The sequence below is a fragment of the Oncorhynchus nerka genome, linkage group LG23, assembly GCF_034236695.1.
Source record: "Oncorhynchus nerka isolate Pitt River linkage group LG23, Oner_Uvic_2.0, whole genome shotgun sequence".
Lineage (NCBI taxonomy): Eukaryota > Metazoa > Chordata > Actinopteri > Salmoniformes > Salmonidae > Oncorhynchus > Oncorhynchus nerka.
This window is the reverse complement of record NC_088418.1, coordinates 44405813-44433288: the sequence shown is the minus strand read 5'-3', so window position 1 is coordinate 44433288 and position 27476 is coordinate 44405813. Positions and strand designations below refer to the sequence as shown.

Below are 27476 nucleotides of genomic sequence, written 5' to 3'. Positions count from 1 at the left end.
TCGAGTGTAGGCTGAGGTGAGTTGATGCCCTGGAAAGCTTGTCTGTTTACTGTTCCATTAAAACCATGGTGAATTCCCAGGGAAGAGAAATCATTATAAACCATACACTGAGATTCTACTCGTTCATAACATGGTATAGTAAATGCCCTGCGAAGAATAACAAACTCTGGATAGGATAAGTCATGTATATTACTCTCTTTATTAGGTGACACAGATGTACATTAAACGTTGTGTACAATAAGACAATGAGACAAAACTATAAAAGGCGCTGTTGTAACCATAGCAGCAACTTTTGTTGACAATTTGTAAATGTTCATTGAATGTCAAATAAAGATTGTGTACGTGAGTCTCTTTGGTTTCTCTCCCTGGGTCTGCAAACTACAGGTATATTGTCCCCAGTGTGTGTTTGTGTGTATTAGATACTTCATGAGTTACTGTAGATGAACTACAAAACCGGAGTCTGACTTTTTTCATTAAAAAAAAAAAACTTTAAAATGGACAAACATGTTTCTCTCACACACACACACACACACACCACACACACACACACACCAGGGTTATGTACCAATACATCTGCAGTCCAGCGAGAAACAAGAGGCATCAGTTATGATGACAGATAAATGACACACTGTAAATGCAAGTTCAGCACACAGTACATGAACAAAAGAAGGGCAAAACAAGAAAAAAAAAATGGTCCTTGTGAGTATTTCTGGATGCTGTGGCTTCAGTGCTTGTGTTTTGGACATTGCAAGCCCTTGCCCGTCCTCACCAAGTTACATTTTTTTCCCCTCAAAGTAGTAAAAGTCTACTTTTCAAACCACATTCAGTGGTTTTATGTGGGAGGCACGTCCATGGAGTAAAAATACCCTTTAGCCAGCACTGTAGTTACATATCACTCCTTTCCTAGAAACTCAAGCCTGGGTTATTTTCTGCAACTTACATTCACAAAAATGTCATATGAGGAGATAAAACACATGGGGTCACTTCAGAACTTCCAATAATTTGATAACCCTCGAGCTGAGCATATGAGGTCCATGAATGCAAACTACTTGAATCGCTGCTTAGTTTGCTTGGTATGCCAATCAATCAATTGTTACATTCCTAAGCTTTGCTCTTGCATGGGGGAATGTACCCCCCTTCTGAGTGACCTGTCATTAACATACCATGAGGCAGCAGTGGAAATCAATGGGTGCATAAATACCTATCAAGTAGGATATCATCAATATTTATGAGTAGGATGGTTACCGTCCTCACAGGGAATATAGATACATTCTAATAGATTAGTGTAACGTGTACGCTGGGAGCACGTACAGGGAGTGAATTTAATAAATAAATGAACATGGAACAATGCAAGCAACACGAGTAGCCTATATACATGAACCGGCTAGTCAGAAACAGAGTCAATAACGCCTGAGGAAAGAACCAAGGGGAGTGACAGCTATAGGGGAGGTAATCAGGAAGGTGATGGAGTCCAGGTGAGTTTCATGAGGCACAGGTGCGCGTAACAATGGTGGCAGGTGTGCGTAATAATGAGTCAACTGGTGAAGTCAATTCAACCTTATTCTGCCGGGAAAAGTCCTTCCAACCTTGTCCTTGTTCACGCTCATAAGAGCTGAACGGTGAGATACATCACACTCATAATAACCCCCTGGATAACAACAACGCTGAAATCGGTAAACAAAGTAACATGTTGTGAGGCTCTTCAGTTCTCAGGTGACTTCACAGCCAGTTTATAATGGTTCAAGTCCACTTTATCAGTACCTGCCTCAAACGGATCAGTAATCAATATAGTGTCATACAAAGTAAGCGTAAATATATTGGGTATATATATATCCATCTTTGGAGAGCGAGAGCATGTAAGGATTCTCACTGGTAGCTGAGGATGTGACATCGGTGGCAAAGGTAGTAAAAAGTCTGTTTCTGCCAAATGTGCCAATGCCAAAGACATTCAGCTTTCTGCGTTCCCCTTTGAACAAGTCTGTTGTTGTCTGTTTCGGGCCCAGAGAACAATAGAGGTACGTGTTTTCTGTAAAGTACAATATGTCTGGATTCAGAGGCAATGTAAAACACTTAGTAGGACCACAGTTAAATAGAGCACAATAAAGAGAGTGCTTTGATGCATATACGTGGGGAGTTGTTGGGTGAATGCATTTGTGGGTATGAGTGCGTGTGCAAAGTGTGTGTTTGAGTGCGTGTGTGTCTGTTTGACGAATGTGTGTGCATACATGTCCGTGTGTGTATTTGTCAACTAGGCCATGTGACGTGTCAGACTCGTTTGTCAGCATTCAGCACTCAGAACCGGGTGTGCCGGTTTCAGCCCGGATCCTGTTTCATTCCGCCGTAATGTAGGTATCCTCTCCTGCCACGCCTCGCACCCTTTCAGAAAAACTCCAGAGGCCTTCGTTACGTCTGTCCACCTGGAAGCTGAATGGAGGTTATGCAGAGAGTTAGAAAGTGTCTTTCAGCAGTCCCAGTTTCCGGAGAGCTTCTCTGCGCGACTCATCCGTCACTCCCCGTCCGGAGAACTGCACTGTGATCCCCTGGGAGCGGAAGGATGGCTTGGAGATGGACTTCGGCCGGGACTCCGGAGAAGTGGGAGACGCCACCGCCCTGTTGGCGCTAGGGGGAGTGCTATAGCGGAAAGGTCTGGAGGCTGGAGAAGGCACTGGGGCTAAAGCTTTGCTGGGGGACCTCACTGGGGTGTGTGTGAGGATATCAGGGGTGGAAACGGGGAGGGGGTGGTGTGGGATGGGGTGACCATTCTGGTCTTCCCCCCGTAGCTCTTGACCTCGTAAGACATGGTTTCTCCTTTGGTTGGGATGGAGGTGGAGGTTGGTGGAGGCATCCTATTGGCTGGGGTGGAGGTTGAGGCTGGGGGAGGCATCACTCTGGCTGGGGTGGAGGTGAAGACTGGGGGAGGCATCACTCTGGCTGGGGTGGTTGAGGCTGGGGAAGACATCACTCTAGCTGGGGTGGAGGCTGGGGGAGACATCACTCTGGCTGGGGTGGAGGCTGGGGTAGTCATCACTCTGGCTGGGGTGGAGGTGGAGGCTGGGGGAGGCACGTCCCTGCTCTCAATGTCTGGTTGGGTTAGGTCAGCCCTGGTTGTGGTAACAGGAGCAGGGTTCATTACCTTAGTCTTACCCCCGTAAGGGTTGAAGTCACTGTGAGAGGTCACTGGGTGGGCCTTACTGCCATGGCCACTGGTGGAGGGAGCAGCAGCAGCAGCCTTAGAGGGGTTCACCACGATGGTCTTCCCACCATAGCTGTTAAAGTCCTTAGATGAGACTTCGGGCGACGGAGAAGCAGGCTTGTTGTCATGGATACTTGCATGAGAGGTGTTGCTGTTGACTGTTGCTGGTGGCAAGGTATTTGCCTGTCTGGCCACATCTGGTTTAGTCACGGGTGTCAGTGTAGGGGTAGGCATAGGAACGGGTGTAGGGGTGGCAACCGGAATCGGGGCAGCAGTGGGTTTGGTGTTTGTGCTGCTGTTTCGGGTCAAGCCCAGTTTGGACAGTGCCTCCATCCGGGACTTATTTGGAGTGGGATCCTTGAAAGACACACTGCGGGTGGGAAGGTTTACATGGGCCTTCTGCAGCCCATGGAGCTCCTCCGCCTCCACAGGGTGGGTCGTCCCTGATAGGTTAGCCAGCATCTGAGACTTCCTGTCCTGGAGGTTCACACTGGCCAGCGAATGGCTGTGGTGCTGGTTGCTGCCCATTATCATGCTGATGTTGTTGGGGTAATGGGTGGGCTTGGCTGAGGTGGTCGGGTCCTGTTTGATTGGATAATCTGGGTGGGTGGGTGGTATCTCTCTGTTCTCTAAATTGAGGCTCCTACGGCAGTTGGGCAGGAGGGAGGAAGAGAGGATGTTGGTGTTCCCCGCACTCCCCTGGTGCTCTGCAATCTTCTGGGCGATGCGGACGGGGGTGGGGACAGAGCCTACAGGCTGGTACATGGCGTGGCCATAGGGGGCACTGTCCTTGCCAGGGAGGGGCAGGTTGTACTCTGAAGGGAAGTTTTCCATCACCTCACGCCTCGGCTTGTTCTCAAAATGCCTCTCGGGGTTGTTCATTACCATATTCTGGGTGAAATCTGCAAAGAGAAAGAGTTTGACAAGTAAACTCATCAGTTCTCTACACGTTTTGTATCTTCAAAAGACAAGGTCAATGGCAAATCTATATCTTCAAAGAACCATTGGGTCAATGGAAAGTCAACCATATTTCCTGTTGTAACGATGTACGCTGAGAGTCGGGAAGCAAGTTTGGGGAGTGAATACATTTTAACAAACGAACAAAACAAGAAACACAAACGGAGCTCCGACATGAAACGGCAACAACGACGACTGGGGAAGAAACCAAAGGGTGGGACATATAAAGGGCAGGTCATCAAGGAGATATATGGAGTCCAGGTGAGTGTCAGGCGCGTAATGCTGGTGACAGGTGTGTGCCCTAACGAGCAGCCTTGTGACCTGGAGGCCGGAGAGGGAGCACACGTGACACTATACAGTACAAATGTCCATGTTGAGTAATCTGTCATGCTGATGATAGTGAAGTCTGATCTCATTTGACTGTAGTAATTCTAATGATCCAAGGGACTGATAATCAAATGTAAACATTACTGTTCAGGGTGGAGCAAGGAGTGAACTGTTCTGTACCTGGCATGGGGGGGTTGAATGGAGCATGTGGGGTGGACCAGATCAGTCTGTGCTGGGCGAACCAGGTCTATGATGTCCTGGTTCTTGGTCGGCCTGTCCAAGGCTGAGAGGGGTGGTACGGGGCTGAGGCTGGGGGCGGATGCCCGGATGGGGGGTCCTGGTCCATCAAGCTCATCCACTGCTGGGGTAGTCAGCAGGGAGTCGATGGTCTCCTCAAAGAACAGGATACAATCCTGCTCCTCCTGGCTTAAGAAATGCAGCGCCTTATCCTCCTGTAGGGGGCGACACAGAGCAACAACACACGAGTTACTTGGATGGGAAGCGCCAACAACAGGGACACACTAGTAGATCATCAGAAACGTAGGTTAAAGGTGCTCTTTGGTTGAGGGGTAATTGGTAACACGAGTTACATTCATGTGACATACAGTATCGTATAACAGTATCTCCTATACCATAATCAGGTCTAGTGTATGGAATATACTTCCTGTTGCCCAAAAAAGTTATGTTAAGGATGTAAACAAACACAGATCCTGTTGGTTTAGCCTTTCCCCTCGTACTCGAAAGGACCACACACACACACTACACTGAATGTCGATCTGCTGTTCGTCTGCCGTTCGTTCGGTGTGCTGTGTTTTAGGGACCATCCGCTCGTGGACATCTGAGACCTGGAGGAAGGAGCCTACACCCTCCAGCAGGGAGGCCTCACTGCCTACCTGTTACATCACTACCCGTCCCTCTGTACAGAGCACATACAGCCACACAACACAACACAATAGACAGAGGGTATACAACGATGGGGCTGCTTTGACGGCTGCTGGATGACGCCGACCATAGATTTTTCCACTGCTCCCTGGGGTCTGTTTCACTCAAGATAATACGCTGAATCAAAGGGCAACCTGGTTAGATTGTTTAAAATGAACCTTAATGGGTTTAGGAAAAAGGTATTAGGTCAACAGAATGCACAAATGAGCTAGAGACTAGCTATATATACTGTAGATCCCCCATAAAACAATGTGTCATCTAAATACACACATGTAGGCAGTAGACACACAAACCCAGGAAAGTGCACACAGACACAAATACCTGGTTGACAATGGCCCATTTTTATTGCAACAAGAAAATAAACAACGGATGCACCTATACACCCTTTCATCAACCATTACCACCACTGTCAATCAGCGACAAACCAAATATTTTTTGTTTGCCGTTTCAGGTTACGACCCTGTGCCTGTGATTACTAGGGTGAACAGGTTACCGCAGCAGGATAACATCTCGTTGCTAGGCATCGCTGTGGGGATGGCGAGATCAACCTTTACCAGAGGTACATCTTTACCACAACACAGACCTGTTCTACTCAGCCATACACACACATGTACGCACGCACCCATGTGCACACGCACACACGCACCAGCACACACATCTGCAGGCAAACTCATTTGAAACCAAACACAAAGACCACTGACTTCTGTTGTGTGAAGCAGGACCAACAAAACTGCACCTTAACCGGTTTTCCCTCAGTCTCTCTGTTGTGTGTGTGTGTGTCATCCCTGAGGCATGCAACAGGATGTAGTCATTCATCCAGTGTAATGTCTCAGTGACAGCGTGACAGAGTGGGGCATGGAGACAGACTTTGCTGTATAAACAGATCAGACAGGTTTTTTTTGAAAGTCACACACTGAAAAGCACCTGCTCTAAACCAGGAACAGGTGGGTGAATACTTCAACGCCATGCCCCCCTAATATGGGTGCGTAAATTGTGAACAAAGGGAGAAACATTGAGACATTTTGACCTAAGATACCAAGAGAATAAACCATTAACGGAAAGGGTTTCATATAAGTTATACTCACAAATGGTTTACCGTGGGAGTTTCTATCAGCGCCGTCGTGACCCCCGTTGACCCCGAAGTGGAGGTTCGGATTGGCCTTCACTCGGACGTCCATGGTTATCGGGTCAAATGCCAGGCGACTCGTGGGCATCTCATGAGGGGCCAAGGGTTTCCGAGCAGTCCTTGGAGAGAAAGTCGAGGGAACGTGTCTGCTCTCACTCTGAATGACCTTTTAATCTCCTCAAGCAGTCTGGAAACAGAGAGAAGTGGGGACGGCTTTCAGGAAAGGAGGCTAGGTCAAACAATAACATAGTAGTAGGTGTACAGTAGAAGACTACTTCCCTGATAGCCTGAACAAAGGGTGTACAGTAGAAGACTACTTCCCTGATAGCCTGAACAAAGGGTGTACAGTAGAAGACTACTTCCCTGATAGCCTGAACAAAGGGTGTACAGTAGAAAACTACTTCCCTGATAGCCTGAACAAAGGGTGTACAGTAGAAGACTACTTCCCTGATAGCCTGAACAAAGGATGTACAGTAGAAGACTACTTCCCTGATAGCCTGAACAAAGGATGTACAGTAGAAGACTACTTCCCTGATAGCCTGAACTAAGGGTGTACAGTAGACGACTACTTCCCTGATAGCCTGAACAAAGGGTGTACAGTAGAAGACTACTTCCCTGATAGCCTGAACAAAGGATGTACAGTAGAAGACTACTTCCCTGATAGCCTGAACTAAGGGTGTACAGTAGAAGACTACTTCCCTGATAGCCTGAACAAAGGGTGTACAGTAGAATACTACTTCCCTGATAGCCTGAACTAAGGGTGTACAGTAGAAGACTACTTCCCTGATAGCCTGAACAAAGGGTGTACAGTAATAGAATGCATGTAATAATACAGTGGTGTTTTGGTTTACTGTAACATCAACATCATGTTGACTGTCTCAATACTCTCAGGGGAGACAGCTGGTGAGAACAGAACACTCTCCCACAGCTCCCCTGGCAAAATGTCTTCCTCATTCCTTCCACCCCCCAAAAAAACATCTATTTCATGTAAATACCAAACTCTCAAGCCAAAGTTTGAACTCCAAACGGACACTGACTCAACCATCTCAGCTGAGGTGAAGTACCAGTCATTTTGCAACAGGTTGTCATGTTTGCCACTGCTGGTCGCCTCAGCGGGGCAACACAACCAAGTCTTAGCCAAGTTCAGTAGGTCCCTCGACTAGTGCGTCGTTCTCTTAATACAGTTATCATACCCTCTATAGCAGGTAGTTATTACAATATACCTAGTACATACAGTGCAGGTTTTTGCACCCGTCACTCCGTGGGTAGTCATGGCCCGGCATTGTCTAGTACAAAGCTCATAAACTGATAGACGAGTTGTTCTGGAGCAGGTATGTTAGCGACGAGCAAATAGGCTCCACCGGACAAGCCCTCCTTGTTTATGACCTTCAAAATAAACTTACAATGGATGCTCAAAGCTGTTGATGGGTGATTTGTCAAGGTGACTGCTTTGACACATTCCATTCTCGCCATTGGTTTCGATGTAGCCTATGAGTTTATGTCATGATCAAATAAAGACCAAAATGAAGGTATTTTGCAATGGGATACTGGGACTTCATATCCTCATTCCCAGTATTTTCTTCGCGGATTTGAAATATTATACCCAATTAGTCCAAAATACGCGTCCATAGTCACAAGGTATGGTAGACACATTTACATTGAATGTACTGTACTTAACTTATCTTAGATATGCACTTACCTTTATAATAATCTTAAAAGAACCATAGGCTTCTGAGAAAATATATATCCAAATGTCCCAAAACGTCACTCTGTATACAGGGATGGAGTAACAAACTCTTCCTTTTCGTAGAACAAAAACATAAAATCGTTAGCTTTGTTCTCGGAGTTCTCTGCCCTCCAGTCTCCTCGCGGTACAGGCGTACTTGGCGACCTCTCCGTGCGTAATGTAGCAGGTCTCCTGTTCCAGTGAAGCGACAAGCGCACAAGACTCCACCCAATACCGCAGCTGAGCAGTGAACTGGAGCTTTCTTTCAAGTGCTGGAGACCGCCCACTGACTACTAGAAATGATCAAGAGCGCCTTTCTCTGAGTCCCAGTTAAATATGTAGGCTATTATAGGCTTTTTCACTTAAACAATTAAGCAATCTTGGCTAATGACAGCATGGCCATCCCTTGAACTTAACGCACGCACTAACGTGTCACATCTGGAAAGTTCCGCAAACCTTTTGCTTCAGACCCTATATGGCCTTAATAATTATGAGCTAATATCATGCACGAGATGTAATTAATAATCCTGTTTAGCCTACAAATCTCGTGTAGCAGCTTTGGCCCTGCCCTGGTTGGGACCAAAACTTAACAAACCCGACTCTCTGGACTAGTTTCATTACAGTTTCTCCTTTGGTACAAATGAGGTTGGCACGCAATTCACGCCATACCCTGGCATTGTTATTAACAATTAATTCATAGGCAGGCATGTCTGATATTTTCATGAATCATAGTGATTCTTTTTTTCCAGCCTAGTGAATGACATAATTTTGGGCATTCCAAAGAACTGTTATCATCATAGCAACACCCAAATTAAAATACAAGACAATTGGAGAATTGTTATGTAGTTTGGTTCACGTGCGAACATTTCGTTTAATTTGAGGACATTTTTGTATTTTTTTGGCCATGACCCGGTAGTCTTTGGCCGCAGTTTTTTCTGCTGGCATTACACTATTCGCCACCCATAATAGAAAGATAATTCGTCTTTGTATCTGTACCATAATGGCTCCTGTGAATGCATGGGCAGCACCATTGAGCGCTATCTCAATTTTAAAGTAACATGACTTCTTATTTTGTGTTTGAAAAAAGCGTAAAGCTAATATTGGTGATTTTTTCGCCACCTCTAGTGCTGGAGTACCCAGTGGCGATCCGTCATTCAGGGAAGGCACAGCAGTGCCCCACGTGCTTTGAGCCCCATCTGTTTAGACAAAATATATATTTATTTATATATTTTTGTTGTTGTTGTTGCCTGTTTTGCATGTTATTTTGGCATTAATACATGTCACATATCAGTTTGAAAACAATGTAAAAAAAAAATGTATTGAGTTAATAAATCTGCATACAAACATGGTCTCTTTTTTGCTTGTGTAAGGCAGCTCCAAAATACAGGTGTTTCAGCCTAGCTCAGTGCTTTCTGTGGTAGAGGGGCAGCCAGGGGTAAATATGTGTAGGAGGAGGTAATCTTCTCATGCGGACACCATAATCTACAGGGAGAGCTAGAAAGTTCAAGCCCCCTTTGGGTGCTGTCATATATACATTAGAAGTTCCCATCCAAGAAGGCTCAAGGTCATTGGTCACAGATAAAATGACGCCAAATCACGTTATATCTACCGTAGCTTTGATTGGACTGATCATGTCAACATCATACTTTCAAAATCTTAGCTAGCAAGCAAGACAAGCAGTCATCGTCATGAATCACGTCAACAATCTACTGGAAAATAATTTTCAATCCAACATTGGAAATCGCAAATTCAACAATGAGTAGTTTATAAAGAATCAGTGGCTAACTGCAACGGTTGCAAAGCAATTACTAGCCTGCTATTCAGTGGCGAGGGTGGTCCAAGTCTGGGTTTAAAGGTCTCTTATCCACACTGAAAAGGATAAACATTTCAACACCATGGCCCAGAAAAGGTTGAATACATTGGCCATGCTGTCAATCCGAAAAATACTTTTTGAATGGTCATCCAACTCGGAATTCCAGTTCGGGAACTCGGGCCTCTTTCCAGAGCTCCGAACTGAAGATCACTGATGTCATGATTCAACCTTGTTTTTTTCAGAGTTCCCAGTTGTCTTGAAAGCACCATAAATCCAGAGAATGCCAGACGTTGATGACAACATTTTCCCAGAAGAAACACCGTCGTGCAACCTTCCTGTTCAAGTGAGCACACACAACAATGAGTCCTAAAATGCCTTGTATGCTGCTGCATAAATGATGCAATATGCCATGGAGATATGTATACTGTAGCTAAGAAAGTAATACTAAGTGTAGTAAGGTGTTAATAGCCCATGTGCCTCACCCTAATAATATGGTCCCTTTCCCCCTCATAATTTAGCCTACTATTCAGATTTGGCGGTGCATGTACAAGATTTACATGCTAAAATCGCCACAGATCACCGCCCTCTAGTGGCCCCAACAAATGAATGCATTTTCTTCTCATTATTTTGGTTTGGGACTCCCAGTGGCGATTTTAGCATGGAAATCTTGGTGGGGTAAAGTACACTTTTTTTCTTTTGGGATACATCAAATCAAATTGATTTATATAGCCCTTCGTACATCAGCTGATATCTCAAAGTGCTGTACAGAAACCCAGCCTAAAACCTCAAACAGCAAGCAATGCAGGTGTAGAAGCACGGTGGCTAGGAAAAACTCCATAGAAAGGCCAAAACCTAGGAAGAAACCTAAAGAGGAACCAGGCTATGTGGGGTGGCCAATCCTCTTCTGGCTGTGCCAGGTGGAGATTATAACAGAACATGGCCAAGATGTTCATAAATGACCAGCATGGTCCAATAATAATAAGGCAGAACAGTTGAAACTGGAGCAGCAGCACGGCCAGGTGGACTGGGGACAGCAAAGAGTCATCATGTCAGGTAGTCCTGAGGCATGGTCCTCCGAGAGAGAGAAAGAAAGAGAGAATTAGAGAGAGCACACTTAAATTCACACAGGACACCGAATAGGACAGGAGAAGTACTCCAGATATAACAAACTGACCCTAGCCCCCCGACACATAAACTACTGCAGCATAAATACTGGAGGCTGAGACAGGAGGGGTCAGGAGACACTGTGGCCCCATCCGAAGACACCCCCGGACAGGGCCAAACAGGAAGGATATAACCCCACGCAATTTGCCAAAGCACAGCCCCCACACCACTAGAGGGATATCTTCAACTACCAACTTACCATCCTGAGACAAGGCTGAGTATAGCCCACAAAGATCTCCGCCACGGCACAACCCAAGGGGGGGGGGCGCCAACCCAGACAGGATGACCACATCAGTGACTCAACCCACTCAGGTGACGCACCCCTCCCAGGGACAGTATGAAAGAGCCCCAGTAAGCAAGTGACTCAGCCCCTGTAATAGGGTTAGAGGCAGATAATCCCAGTGGAAAGAGGGGAACCGGCCAGGCAGAGACCGCAATGGCGGTTCGTTGATCCAGAGCCTTTCCGTTCACCTTCCCACTCCTGGGCCAGACTACACTCAATCATATGACCCACTGAAGAGATGAGTCTTCAGTAAAGACTTAAAGGTTGAGACCGAGTTTGCGTCTCTGACATGGGTTGGCAGACCGTTCCATAAAAATGGAGCTCTATAGGAGAAAGCCCTGCCTCCAGCTGTTTGCTTAGAAATTCTAGGGACAATTAGGAGGCCTGCGTCTTGTGACTGTAGCGTACGTGTAGGTATGTACGGCAGGACCAAATCAGAGAGATAGGTAGGAGCAAGCCCATGTAATGCTTTGTAGGTTAGCAGCAAAACCTTGAAATCAGCCCTTGCTTTGACAGGAAGCCAGTGTAGGGAGGCTAGCACTGGAGTAATATGATCACATTTTTTGGTTTTAGTCAGGATTCTAGCAGCCGTATTTAGCACTAACTGAAGTTTATTTAGTGCTTTATCCAGGTAGCCGGAAAGTAGAGCATTGAAGTAGTCTAACCTAGAAGTGACAAAAGCATGGATTAAGTTTTCTGCATAATTTTTGGACAGAAAGTTTCTGATTTTTGCAATGTTACGTAGATGGAAAAAAGCTGTCCTTGAAATGGTCTTGATATGTTCTTCAAAAGAGAGATCAGGGTCCAGAGTAACGCCGAGGTCCTTCACAGTTTTATTTGAGACGACTGTACAACCATTAAGATTAATTGTCAGATTCATCAGAAGATCTCTTTGTTTCTTGGGACCTAGAACAAGCATCTCTGTTTTGTCAGAGTTTAAAAGTAGAAAGTTTGCAGCCATCCACTTCCTTATGTCTGAAACACATGCTTCTAGTGAGGGCAATTTTGGGGCTTCACCATGTTTCATTGAAATGTACAGCTGTGTGTCATCTGCATAGCAGTGAAAGTTAACATTATGTTTTCGAATGACATCCCCAAGAGGTAAAATATATAGTGAAAACAATAATGGTCCTAAAACGGAACCTTGAGGAACACCGAAATTTACAGTTGATTTGTCAGAGGACAAACCATTCACAGAGACAAATTGATATCTTTCCGACAGAAAAGATCTAAACCAGGCCAGAACTTGTCCGTGTAGATCAATTTGGGTTTCCAATCTCTCCAAAAGAATGTGGTGATCGATGGTATCAAAAGCAGCACTAAGGTCTAGGAGCACGAGGACAGATGCAGAGCCTCGGTCTGATGCCATTAAAAGGTAATTTACCACCTTCACAAGTGCAGTCTCAGTGCTATGATGGGGTCTAAAACCAGCAAAGCCACTGCACAACACAACACCAAACAATACATGAATTGCACTATAACGGTGACAAACGGTGCCCACAAAACTGTTAGGGCTTACATAAAGCTGTCCCAACAGCAGAGCTTTCTTTTCAGCACCATGGAGTGAATCCTTACCACCGCTACGCCTGGCAATCAGCGACACAGTTCATTCAGCCTCATTTACTGCCTAGCTGATATGGCTGACTTGCTTAAACAAATGTGGTTTCTACTGATAATTGAGATGTACAAACTATGGCATAAGGGAACGACGAGCAGATGAGAGGCAATCCGTAATTTCGATTAAGACCTTTATGAGTGAGCTAAGACGGTCGTAGTCAATAACTATTTGTTCAGCACTTTTGAAATGTACAGCGCCAGAATTCAGAACATGGGCCGTTCTTACATTTTGCCAAAAGGCACCTAAAGACTCTCAGACCATTAGAAACAAGGTTCTCTGGTCTGATGAAACCAAGATTGAACTTTGGCCTGAATGCCAAGTGTCACGTCTGGAGAAAACCTGGTACCATCCCTACGGTAAAGCATGTTGGTGGCAGTATCATGAGGTGGAGATGTTGTTCAGCAGCAGGGACTGGGAGACTAGTCAGGATCGAGGGAAATATGAATGGAGCAAAGTACAGAGAGATCCTTGGTGAAAACCTGCTCTATAGCACTCAGGACCTCAGGTTGGGGCGAAGGTTCACCTTCCAACAGGACAACAACCCTAAGCACACAGCCAAGACAATGCTTTTTTTTACTCATGTCCAAATCATCCAAAACTATATAAAATGTATTGTGAAGCTCAATAAAATCACTTATAGACGATTTGAACATGATACACAAACAATTATAATATCGGTCCCATGACTTGAATGGGAAAGCATGTCATACCTTGTCCTTAGACTGCTTACATGGAAGTAAACCCAATATGATATTTTGTAATTTGGGTGAATTATCCATTTAATATCTTTTGAAAAAATGATTGGCATCTGCAACAATTATTATTTGAATAATTCAATGGATGTTTTGTGCATAAAGTAATGATGAAGTGTCTCCATGTCCATGGGAATTGTCTTCCTGGGCCGGACTGTAGTTAAACTGCAATACCGAAAGTGTCCTCAACATCTGCAAGAGAGAGTAGCTGATCGTGAACTACAGGAAATGGGCGGGCGAGCATGCCCCCATCCACATTCTTTGGAGCTACAGGGGAGAGGGTCGAGAGCTTCAAGTTCCTCAGTATCCACATCACTAAGGAATTAACATGGTCCACACACACCCACACAGTTGTGAAGAGAGCACGACAGCACCTCTTCCCCCCAGGAGTCGGAAAAGATTTGGCATGGGCCCTCAGATCCTCAAAAAGTCATACAGCTGCACCATTGAGAGCATATTGACCTGCTGCATCAGGTATTGGTACATCAACTGTAAGGCACCCGACTGCAAGGCTCTACAGAGGGTGATGAATACAGCCCAGTACATCACTGAGGCCAAGTTCCCTGCCATCCAGGACCTCTATACCAGGCAATGTCAGAGGAAGGCCCCAAAAAATTGTCAAAGCCATATGTTCTCTCTATCACCACATGGCAAGCGGTACCAGTGCACCAAGTCTGGAAACAACAGGACCATGAACAGCCTCTACCTCCAAGCCAATAGACTGCTAAATAGCTAATCAAATGGCTACCCGGACTGCCTGCATTGACCCCTTTTTTGCACTAACACTCTTGGACACACTGGACTACCCAAACACTGACAAACCCCCCCCACACACACACACGCACATTTTCACACTCAACACATATGCTGCGGCTACTGTCTTATTTATTATGTTGCCTTGTCACTTTACCCCTACCTATACACTATCGGTCAAAAGTTTGAGAACACCTACTCATTCAAGGGTTTTTCTTTATTTTTTACTATTTTCTACATTGTAGAATAATAGCGAAGGCATCAAAACTATGAAATAACACATATGGAATCATGTAGTAACCAAAAAAAGTGTTACTACAAATCAAAATCTATTTTACATTTGAGATTCTTTAAATATCCACCCTTTGCATTGATAACAGCTTTGCACACTTGGCATTCTCTCAACCAGCTTCATCTGAAATGCTTTTCAAACAGTCTTGAAGGAGTTCCCACATATGCTGAGCACTTGTTGGCTGCTTTTCTTTCACTCTGCAGTCCGACTCATCTCAAACCATCTCAATTTGGTTGAGGTTTTTTGATTGTGGAGGCCAGGTCATCTGATGCAGAACTCTATCACTCTCCTTCTTGGTAAAATAGCCCTTACACAGCCTGGAGGTGTGTTGGGTCATTGTCCTGTTGAAAAACAAATGATAGTCCCACTAAGCCCAAACCAGATGGTTAAGTGTGCCTTGAATTCTAGATAAATCACAGACAGTCACCAGCTAAGCACCCCCACACCATCACACCTCCTCCTCCATGCTTACGGTGGGAAATACACATGCAGAGATCATCTGTTCACCTACTCTGCGACTCACAAAGACACGGTGGTTGGAACCAAAAATCTCCAATTTGGACTCCAGACCAAAGGACAAATTTCCACCCATCTAATGTCCATTGCTCGTGTTTCTTGGCCCAAGCAAGTATCTTCTTCTTATTGGTGTCCTTTAGTAGTGGTTCCTTTGCAGCAATTCGACCATGGCAGTCCTCATGAGAGCCAGTTTGAGCCAGTTTCATCATAATGCTTGATGATTTTTGCGACTGCACTTGAAGAAACTTTAAAAGTTCTTGACATTTTTCAGATTGATTGACCTTCATGTCCTAAAGTAAGGATGGACTGTCATTTCTCTTTGCTTATTTGAGCTTTTCTTGGTCTTTTACCAAATAGGGCTATCTTCTGTATACCCCCCTACCTTGTCACAACACAACTGATTGGCTCAAACGCATTAAGAAGGAAAGAAATCCCACAAATTCACTTCTAAGAAGGCACACCTGTTAATTGAAATACATTCCAGGTGACGACCTCATGAAGCTGGTTGAGAGAATGCCAAGCGTGTGTAAAGCTGTCATCAAGGCAAAGGGTGGCTATTTGAAGAATCTCAAATATTAAATATATTTTCATTTTTTTTACACTTTTTTGGTTACTACATGATTCCATATGTGTTATTTCATAGTTTTGATGTCTTCATTATTATTCTACAATGTAGAAAATAGTAAAAATAAAGCAAAACCCTTGAATGAGTAGGTGTTGTAAAACTTTTGTCTGGTAGTGTACATAGCTACCTCAATTAACTGTAGACACTATTAAGTTTTTTTTTTTTAGGGTATCTGTACTTTACTTTACTATTTATGTTTTTGAAAACTTTTATTTTTACACCCAAAAGTACTGGTTACATTTTTAATGCTTAACAGGACAAGAAAATGGTCACACACTTATAAAGAGAACATCCCTGGTCATCCTTGCCGCCTCTGATCTGGCGGACTCACTAAACACATGCTTCGTTTGTAAATGATGTCTGAGTGTTGGAGCGTGCCACTGGCTATCCGCAAATAAAAAATAAATAAGTAAAAATTCGTAATTTGAAATGTCTATTTTTGCTTTCACGTTTGATACTTAAGTATATTTTCTCAATTACATTTACTGTTGATATTTAAAACAAAATACTTTAAAACTTTTACTCCAGTAGTATTTTACTGGGTGACTTTCACTTTTTATTGAGTCATTTTTTATTAAGGCATCTTTACTTCTACTCAAGTATAACAATTGGGTACTTTCCCCACCACTGGTGGAAAGTGTGCTTCTAGACTAGAACCCCGGGGCCTTAATCCAGAACCCTCTTTCTGCCTCTATGTTTCATGTACAATCTGTGTGTGGCAAAACCATCTAAGGCAAGTCTACATGTTATTTTCAACATCATATAGCTCTAAGAGCTTTGCACAAATTGTACCCCTCACACTCTAGATTTACACATGTCCCCTCAAAAAGTTCTGTACATTTGACAATATTATAATATTCAATGTAGCACGTTAAAATATGAGTCTTGATGATACCGATAAATACAGACAGGATGAGCAATCATTTGGAGTCTAAATGTAATTAATCAAATATTATTCGAAAAGGTTGGTGGACACGTTTAAAATATTTGACAAAGTGCAAAATTATAGATGATTTCATTGTACCACCAATGATCTTGAGTCTTGATCATTAACTTAGATCTGGGACTTTTATTTAGAAAAATACGTCAGCGTTCGTGATACCGGAAGTATTTCTATATTTACAATATTATTTAAATACCTAAGGCCGTTAACTGCACGTTGCTAGTTAGTTGCAATATTGTAGCTATTAGCGCTCTTTCCTAGCTGGGAGAGAAGCCCTTTGCCTTCACTGAAACATCAATATCTTCGCTTAATTCCTTCTCTTTTTTTCATAAAATCTAGTTAACGGTGGTTGCGTTATCTTCAAACTATCTAGAATCGTTGGCTAGCTAATGTCTGTCAAGCTAACTTTGGTTCCATTGGAAGCTAACGTTAGCTATTCAGCACGAGCCAGAGTTTTAGCAATCTCATTACATACATTAGCTAGCCAGTTGCAAGCTGTCATTTATATTCATTAACTAGCTCCATACTTTTGGTGATATTATTTAACAGTTTGTATTGTTTACTAGCTAGTCAGTCTGAAACAAAGGTGAGCATGGCAATGAGACAGACACCACTCACCTGCTCTGGCCACACAAGACCTGTGGTGGATCTAGCCTTCAGTGGAATCACCCCATACGGGTATTTTCTCATCAGTGCCTGCAAAGGTAAGATATATTTGCTAGATACAGTCCTTGTTGTAGTAGATAACCATAGATAATTGTTTAGAAAATAGTGAATTTAAAGTAGAGGTAAACAAAGTTCCATCACACCTTTTCCTCTGGTGGGAGTTAGAATAGAGAGGGGAATTGAATAGATGTATTTTGAAAATGATCATCAGACTATTTCACTTCTTATGTATGTGCTACAGTTGGAGGTACTGTAGTCTAACCACTTGTGAATGTACTAACCACTTATGAATGTTCCTTCTTGTAGATGGCAAACCCATGTTGCGCCAGGGAGACACAGGGGACTGGATCGGAACGTTCTTGGGTCACAAGGGTGCTGTCTGGGGGGCAACTCTGAATAATGAAGCCACCAAGGCAGCCACTGCTGCTGCAGACTTCACTGCGTATGTATTTAGGCCTACAACATAGCCTGGCCATGACCATGTTATGACAACAATATAGACAGCAATAGTAATGGAGGCTAGCCCTTGATCATGACTCCATTACACATAGGAGTCATTGGACGAAGGCGTTTTGTTAAGAGCAGAAACGCTCAATCTGAACATTAACACATGTCGCTTGCGGTACGGTTTTGGAAGAACAAGGACCGTAGCTTTCATATCAGCAAGAAATAGTTTTCAAAATACAAAAGGTTAAATTGATACCCCTTGATAGGGTTAGTGTTGCCGCACGGCCATATACCCATGTTACAGCGCTTGCTTTTATGGGAAACCGATGGAAGACAAGCAGCGACCTCCTGTACTAATTGGCTATCTAGCATTCTCCAAACACTTGTTTGTAAGATTAACTCGCCAGTTGTGGGCGCAGCTGTTGGCTGAAAACTGTAAGGAGAAGGCAGAATGCCGACTAGAGTTTGCGGGCTATAACGGAGGCTAACTTTGCCATGGCTTATTGGCCAACGCCTATGGGGAAAATAATGTTTTTAGGTGGATAAACGCCGAAAATAAGGTCTGCGGTAAACAAGGGCTTATGAGATAATTATGAAGCATTTATGTAATCCAAACAAGTAAAAAGTTAGTGACTTGTTAGAAACTGACTTATTTTGAGCACATAAGCTTTATAATTCATAAAGGTCAGGGTAACTGACTGATATTATCTCATAGAACAAAACATATAAGATCGCCTAAGCCTCTGTTAACCTCAGACCTTAATTTCAGCATATATCCCAAAACCCCATTAATTTCCCCAATAGGAATGGTGAACGAACCATAGGTAGAAAATGTCAACCAATTTCACATTTTTAGGACTACAAGCTGGTGGGCTCTATAAGTTTCCCGAGTGGCCCAGTGGTCTAAGGCACTGCATCCCAGTGCTAGAGGCGTCACTACAGACACCCTGGTTCGAATCCAGGCTGTACCACAACTGCCGGTGATTGGGAGTCCCATAGGGCAGAATTTGTTCTTAACTGACCTAGTTAAATAAAGGTTAAAAAAAAATGAATAAGTGTTGACTGCGGCACATATGATACAGAACCAGGCTATAATCCTATACTGTACTTCAGAACAGAATGAGTGTTAAGTTTTTATTTTTATTTTTATTTCACCTTTATTTAACCAGGTAGGCTAGTTGAGAACAAGTTCTCATTTGCAACTGCGACCTGGCCAAGAAAGCATAGCAGTGTGAACAGACAACACAGAGTTACACATGGAGTAAACAATTAACAAGTCAATAACACAGTAGAAAAAAAGGGGAGTCTATATACATTGTGTGCAAAAGGCATGAGGAGGTAGGCGAATAATTACAATTTTGCAGATTAACACTGGAGTGATAAATGATCAGATGGTCATGTACAGGTAGAGATATTGGTGTGCAAAAGAGCAGAAAAGTAAATAAATAAAAACAGTATGGGGATGAGGTAGGTAAAAATGGGTGGTCTGTTTACCGATAGACTATGTACAGCTGCAGCGATCGGTTAGCTGCTCAGATAGCAGATGTTTGAAGTTGGTGAGGGAGATAAAAGTCTCCAACTTCAGCGATTTTTGCAATTCGTCACAGGCAGCAGAGAACTGGAACGAAAGGCGGCCAAATGAGGTGTTGGCTTTAGGGATGATCAGTGAGATACACCTGCTGGAGCGCGTGCTACGGATGGGTGTTGCCATCGTGACCAGTGAACTGAGCTAAGGCGGAGCTTTACCTAGCATGGACTTGTAGATGACCTGGAGCCAGTGGGTCTGGCGACGAATATGTAGCGAGGGCCAGCCGACTAGAGCATACAAGTCGCAGTGGTGGGTGGTATAAGGTGCTTTAGTGACAAAACGGATGGCACTGTGATAAACTGCATCCAGTTTGCTGAGTAGAGTGTTGGAAGCAATTTTGTAGATGACATCGCTGAAGTCGAGGATCGGTAGGATAGTCAGTTTTACTAGGGTAAGTTTGGCGGCGTGAGTGAAGGAGGCTTTGTTGCGGAATAGAAAGCCGACTCTTGATTTTATTTTCGATTGGAGATGTTTGATATGAGTCTGGAAGGAGAGTTTACAGTCTAGCCAGACACCTAGGTACTTATAGATGTCCACATATTCAAGGTCGGAACCATCCAGGGTGGTGATGCTGGTCAGGCGTGCGGGTGCAGGCAGCGAACGGTTGAAAAGCATGCATTTGGTTTTACTAGCGTTTAAGAACAGTTGGAGGCCACGGAAGGAGTGTTGTATGGCATTGAAGCTCGTTTGGAGGTTAGATAGCACAGTGTCCAAGGACGGGCCGAAAGTATATAGAATGGTGTCGTCTGCGTAGAGGTGGATCAGGGAATCGCCCGCAGCAAGAGCAACATCATTGATATATACAGAGAAAAGAGTCGGCCCGAGGATTGAACCCTGTGGCACCCCCATAGAGACTGCCAGAGGACCGGACAGCATGCCCTCCGATTTGACACACTGAACTCTGTCTGCAAAGTAATTGGTGAGCCAGGCAAGGGAGTCATCCGAAAAACCGAGGCTACTGAGTCTGCCGATAAGAATATGGTCATTGACAGAGTCGAAAGCCTTGGCAAGGTCGATGAAGACGGCTGCACAGTACTGTCTTTTATCGCTGGCGGTTATGATATCGTTTAGTACCTTGAACGTGGCTGAGGTGCACCCGTGACCGGCTCGGAAACCAGATTGCACAGCGGAGAAGGTACGGTGGGATTCGAGATGGTCATTGACCTGTTTGTTGACTTGGCTTTCGAAGACCTTAGATAGGCAGGGCAGGATGGATATATTTCTGTAACAGTTTGGGTCCAGGGTGTCTCCCCCTTTGAAGAGGGGGATGACTGCGGCAGCTTTCCAATCCTTGGGGATCTCAGACGATATGAAAGAGAGGTTGAACAGGCTGGTAATAGGGGTTGCGACAATGGCGGCGGATAGTTTCAGAAATAGAGGGTCCAGATTGTCAAGCCCAGCTGATTTGTACGGGTCCAGGTTTTGCAGAACATCTGCTATCTGGATTTGGGTAAAGGAGAGCCTGGAGAGGCTTGAGCGAGTAGCTGCGGGGGGGGGGCGGAACTGTTGGCCGAGGTTGGAGTAGCCAGGCGGAAGGCATGGCCAGCCGTTGAGAAATGCTTGTTGAAGTTTTCGATAATCATGGATTTATCGGTGGTGACCGTGTTACCTAGCCTCAGTGCAGTGGGCAGCTGGGAGGAGGTGCTCTTGTTCTCCATGGACTTCACAGTGTCCCAGAACTTTTTGGAGTTGGAGCTACAGGATGCAAACTTCTGCCTGAAGAAGCTGGCCTTAGCTTTCCTGTCTTCAAATTGTTCATTGAGAGACATTAGCTTATTACTCTCCTAGCCTAGGCACTAGTCTGTCTGCTTTAGCCAACTTATTTGTCGTTTCAACAACAGTTGTTGAAAGCAAACGCATGTCTGGCAAGTGGTAACTAGGCTACTGTATTATTTTTCTTGGCTGACATACTGATGATGATTGTATCTATTTGCTCTTCAGGAAGGTGTGGGATGCCGTGACTGGAGATGAGGTCCTCACGCTGGCACACAAGCACATTGTCAAGTCAGTCAATTTTACTCAGGTACTACAGTTACTTGGTACTGATATGGGTTTTACTGTATGTGTCAAGTGTATGAGATTGAGGACTTAAATGCTCCCTGTCATGACAGTGTAAACCTGTTTACATGTCTTGCTTATCTTTTTTGTTCTAGGGATATTCTTATGGGACTTTCATGTATTGGATATTTGAGTCAACTTCTTCCCCCTCTATTTCTCTCTGACAGGATAGCAGTTGTCTGTTAACAGGAGGGAATGATAAGATCATACGCATCTACGACCTCAACAAACCGGAAGCAGGTTCGTACCAATGCAACCCCTCGTTTAATTGTTTGTGTGAACGTTTGGTTGTGTTTAGATATGTATTGTGTTTTGTTTCCCCTCAGAACCGCAAGAGATTACAGGGCACACGTCTGCCATAAAGAAAGCCCTGTGGTGTAACAACGACACACAGATCCTCTCTGCCGCTGATGACAAAACCGTACGGTCAGTGCTCTTTGATCTACCTGGTTCTACATTTGTCATGGATATTATTATGATGCCAAAAGGCTGATAGGATGACCACACACCTTTTATATACTATTGGGAACATTTGGAAGCATTTGCAGTCATTTTCCTTTGCAGCAAAAAGTCTCTGCCCAATATGAACACAGGAGGGCAGTGTGTGATTATCAACATTGAAAGGTGATTAACATACTATGGTCATACAAGTCTGGCCATCACTCTCTCTTAGATTTTTGCTGTCATTTCTTGATGACTTTTCAATCAATAAGGTACTGTATCTATTGATCTAAAATGGGTATTGCTATATACGCACTCTGTTCCCTTGTGTAGACTGTGGGACAGGAATTCCACTGAGGTTGTGAAGCAGCTCTCCTTCGACATGTCAGTCAGCAGCATGGAGTACATCCCTGACGGAGAAGTTTTGGTCATCACCTATGGAAAGACCATTGCGTTCTACAATGCCCTCAGGTACAATACAGAAAACCCAGGCATTGCCCAAGGGCATAGCTCGAGGTAGACATTGCCACTAACCACAGATCTAGGATAAGATTTTCCCACCACCAAACCTAGCCTAAACCATTAGGGGACTGATAAAATATCTGACCCTGTATCATTGGTTAGGGACTACTTCTACCTAATCCTCAGGGGCAGTCATAGCATACAGTATATGACGTCCATTATGATTTGATTTCTCTCATATTTGATATTGATGGCTAGTGCTAAAAGCTGTGTGTGTTTCCTTACTCTGACTTGTGTTTCTCCCTAGCCTTGACATGATCAAGACTGTGGATGCCCCTGCCTCCATTCACTCTGCCTCGCTGCATCCAGATAAGGACTTCTTTGTTGCCGGGGGAGACGACTTCAAGCTCTACAAATTTGACTACGGCACCAAGGAGGAGTTGGGTAAGCAGCAGCTTACACTACAAAAAAACTTCACAAGGAGTCATATAAAATCACACCAATTTGCAGTGCATTCGGGAAAGTATTCAGACCTCTTGACTTTTTCCACAATTTGTTACGTTACAGCCTCATTCTAAAATTGATTCAATTGTTTCCCCTCATCAATCTACACAACAGCCCATAATGACAAAGCAAAAACGTTTTTTTTTATACATTTTTGCACATTTATAAATAAATAAAAAAACACGTAAATATCACTTTTACATAAGTATACGCACCTTTGGCAGCGATTACAGCCTTGAGTCTTCTTGGGTATGACGCTACAAGCTTGGCACACCTGTATTTGGGGAGTTTCTCCCATTTGTTCTCGGCAGATCCTCTCAATCTCTGTCATGTTGGATGGGGAGCGTTGCGGCACAGTTCAAGTCTGGGCTCTGGCTGGGTCACTCAAGGACATTGAGACTTGTCCTGAAGCCACTTGTGTGTTGTTTTTGCTGTGTGCCTAGGGTCGTTGTCCTGTTGGAAGGTGAACCTTCGCCCCAGTATGATGTCCTGATCGATCTGGAGCAGGTTTTTATCAAGGATCTCTCTGTGCTCCGTTCAACTTTCCCTCGATCTTGACTAGTCTCCCAGTCCCTGCAGCTGAAAAACATCCCCACAGCATGATGCTGTCACCACCATGCTTCACTGTAGGGATGGTGTCAGGTTTCCTACAGACGTGACGCTTGGCATTCAGGCCAAAGAGTTCAATCTTGGCTTCATCAGACCAGAGAATCTTGTTTCTCATGGTCTGAGAGTCCTTTAGGTGTCTTTTGGCAAACTCCAAGCGGGCTGCCATATGCCTTTTACTGAGCAGTGGCTTCCGTCTGGCCACTCTACCATAAAGGCCTGATTGGTGGAGTGCTGAAGAGATGGGAGAACCTTCCAGAAGGACAACCATCTCCACAGAGGAACTCTGGAGCTCTGTCAGAGTGACCTCCCTGACCAAGGCCCTTCTCTCCCGATTGCTCAGTTTGGCCGGACGGCCAGCTCTAGGAAGAGTGTTGGTGGTTCCAAACTTCTTCCATTTAAGAGTGATAGAGGCCACTGTATTCTTGGGGACCTTCAATGCTGCAGATTTTTTTTGTTACCCTTCCCCAGATCTGTGCATCAACACAATCCTATTTTAAGTAAATCATGTATTTCCGTTTTATTTTTAATACATTTGCAATATTTCAAAAAAATCCGTTTTTGCTTTGTCACTGTGTGTAGATTGATGAGAAAAAAGTAATGCATTTTAGAATAAGGCTGTAATGTAACAAAATGTAGAAAAAGTCAACGGGTCTGAATAGTTTCCGAATGCACTGTATATAAGAGAATGCTCACTCAATCCTAACCAACTCGCTGACATTGACCGCATACTGTTGGACGATAGTGGCTGCCTCACATGTATGGCTTTATAACCTGTGTGTGGACATGTTTAGGGTCATGTTTAACACTGCTGTGGCTCTCTCTCCACTCCTGTAGAGTCGTACAAGGGCCACTTTGGGCCAGTACACTGCGTGCGGTTCAGTCCAGACGGGGAGCTGTATGCCAGTGGCTCTGAGGACGGTACGCTCCGGCTGTGGCAGACTGCGGTCGGCAAAACCTATGGCCTGTGGAAGTGTGTCCTTCCTGGTGAGTTTTAATGCTTAATCCCAAATGAATAGGGATTCCTGGAAACTTTAGTATCTGAAATGACTGGGTAGGTATAAGTAATATGGCATGGCCATGTGATGAGCGGTGCCTGGTTTCCTCCAGACGTGACAATTGGCATTCAGGCCTTAGAGTTAAATCTTGCTTTCATCGGTCTGAGAGTCATTTAGGTGCCTTTGGACAAACTCCAAGTGGGCTGTCGTGCCTTTTACTGAGGAGTGGCTTCTGTCTGGCCACTCTACCATAAAGGCCTGATTTGGTGGCATGCTGCAGAGATGGTTGTCCTTCTGGAAGGTTCTCCCATCTCCACAGAGGAACTCTGGAGCTCTGTCAGAGTGACCATCGGGTTGTTGGTCGCCTCCCTGACTAAGGTCCTTCTCCCCTGATTACTCAGTTTGGCCGGGCGGCCAGCTCTAGGAAGAGTCTTTGTGGTTCCAAACTTCTTCCATTTAAGAATGATGCAGGCCACTGTGTTCTTGGGGACCTTCATTGCTGCAGAAATGTTTTGGTACCCTTCCCCAGATCTGTGCCTCAACACAATCCTGTCTCGGAGCTCCCCGGTCAATCCTTTGACCTCATTGCTTGATTTTTACTCTGACATGCACTGTCAACTGTGGGATCTTATATAGACAAGTGTGTGCCTTTCCAAATCATGTCCAATCAATAGAATGTATCATAGGTGGACTCCAATCAAGTTGTAGAAACATCAAGGATTATTATTTTATTTTTTAAATTTCACCTTTATTTAACCAGGTAGGCTAGTTGAGAACAAGTTCTCATTTACAACTGCGACCTGGCCAAGATAAAGCAAAGCAGTGCGACAAACAACACAGAGTTACACATGGGATAAACAAAAGTACAGTCAATAACACAATAGAAAAATCTGTATACAGTGTGTGCAAATGGAGCAAGGAGGTAAGGCAATAAATAGGCCATAGTAGCAAAGTAATTACAATTTTGCAAATTAACACTGGAGTGATGGATGTGCAGATGATGATTCGCAAGTAGAAATACTGGTGTGCAAAAGAGCAAAAAAGGTCCATTTAAAAACAATATGGGGATGAGGTAGGTAGTTGGATGGGCTATTTACAGATGGGCTGTGTACAGCTGCAGCTATAGGTGAGCTGCTCAGATAGCTGATGCTTAAAGTTAGTGAGGGAGATGTAAGACTTCAGCGGTTTTTTTTTTTGCAATTCGTTCCAGTCATTGGCAACAGAGAACTGGAAGGAAAGGCGGCCAAAGGGGGTGTTGGCTTTGGGGATGACCAGTGAGATATACCTGCTGGAACACGTGCTACGTGTTGTTATTGTGACCAGTGAGCTGAGATAAGGCGGAGCTTTACCTACGAATATGTAGCAAGGGCCAGCCAACGAGAGCATACAGGTCGCAGTGGTGGATGGTATATGGGGCTTTGGTGACAAAACGGATGGCACTGGGATAGACTGCATCCAGTTTGCTGAGTATCAATGAAAACATGATGCACCTGAGCTCAATTTCGAGCCTCATAGCAAAGGGTCTGAATACTTATGTAAATATGTTATTTCTGTCAGTTTTTTTTTTTTAAAGTACAAATGTCTAAAAACCTTTTTTCACTTTGTCATTATGGGATATTATGTGTAGATTGATGACAATTTTTTTAAATACATTTTAGAATAAGATTGTAACGAATGTGGAAAAAGTCAAGGGGTCTGAATACTTATCGGAAGGTGCACTGACTTCGTTAAGATGCTTGAAACCGAAATGGAACGAACCATGGATCTGCCACACTAATAGCTAGAGGCAAATGTCATTGACTTGTCATGTTATTTTCCTCAACAGAGGAGCTTGTGTCTGAGAACTCTGACACAATATACTGCACTCCTGCTGCTCCTGAGATCAAGGCCTGAGATGGATATTAAAGAAAGGAGAGCAGAAGGAGGTGAAGAGAAGAGCAGGGTGTTCCAGTCTCTTCAGAACACCAAGCCCCAGCAAGGACCTGAGCCCCCTCTTCACCGGGAACTGATCTGGAGTTGAGCTCCCGATTTACACACGTGTTTAGGCAGACTCAACACACAAATATACACACACAAAATGGGTTATAGTTGAAATTAGAACACACACACACAGAGATTGAGCTCCAGAGAAAAGTAGTAGACCTGTGAGCATCAGGCTCATCGCTGCCTGCTTTCTCTCTGATCAGCTCAGTCTGTCTCCCCTGATCTGTCTGTCTGTTCAACACTGTGACCCCATGAACAATTTTTGTTCAACTTTAGGGGCAATTTGGTTCTCTGATTTATTTTCCAATAAGGGAATACACACATAGTTACAGGGGGGAGGGAAACTGACCTATCTTTGAGAAATTATGTTAATTTTCTCAATTCTATTATCTTAAATTCAGTAAAAGTGGTATTTTGTCCATACTTGTACCCTAAACTAGTATATGGGGAAATGTTCTCAAACAGGCGAGAGAGTAAAATGACTTAAGTTGTTTGCTTTGTATTTTTGTCCTTGGTTGCAACTTTGCAGTTATGTAATTTAAATAAAGAGAGACATACATTACTTTATTTTTTATGCACAAAAAAAGCTTTTTGTTGCAGCAAGATAACTTATTGTATCAATTAAATGATAGTGCTTTGCAGTGAATTGTGCAAATGACTTGACTCACGTTTGAAATGTAAGTAGAGGGAAAA

At 44.1% G+C, this 27476-nt stretch overlaps 1 protein-coding gene and 1 pseudogene across 1 annotated transcript; one reads left to right on the top strand and one right to left on the bottom strand.

Moving 5' to 3' along the window:
• Nucleotides 1–180: 180 nt before the first annotated feature.
• LOC115106889 (mucin-2-like) lies at nucleotides 181–8659 on the bottom strand (annotated as a pseudogene).
• Nucleotides 8660–17210: 8551 nt separating this feature from the next.
• On the top strand, nucleotides 17211–27350 carry LOC115106888 (serine-threonine kinase receptor-associated protein-like). The gene is made up of 9 exons (XM_029630076.2): nucleotides 17211–17734; nucleotides 18003–18138; nucleotides 21673–21754; nucleotides 21957–22029; nucleotides 22116–22215; nucleotides 22564–22701; nucleotides 23000–23136; nucleotides 24640–24789; nucleotides 26626–27350. Exons 1-9 carry the CDS (start codon nucleotides 17623–17625, stop codon nucleotides 26691–26693), a joined length of 996 nt encoding a protein of 331 aa, XP_029485936.1. The 5' UTR covers nucleotides 17211–17622; the 3' UTR covers nucleotides 26694–27350.
• Nucleotides 27351–27476: the final 126 nt, after the last annotated feature.

What these genes read in the sequence shown, in the direction of transcription:
- LOC115106888 (XM_029630076.2), top strand. Translation starts at nt 17,623, where the DNA reads ATGGCAATGAGACAGACACCACTCACCTGCTCTGGCCACACAAGACCT. An exon ending in GCTGCTGCAGACTTCACTGC is followed by an intron (nt 18,139 to 21,672) that starts GTATGTATTTAG and finishes TTTGCTCTTCAG; the next exon opens with GAAGGTGTGGGATGCCGTGA. An exon ending in CCTCAACAAACCGGAAGCAG is followed by an intron (nt 22,030 to 22,115) that starts GTTCGTACCAAT and finishes GTTTCCCCTCAG; the next exon opens with AACCGCAAGAGATTACAGGG.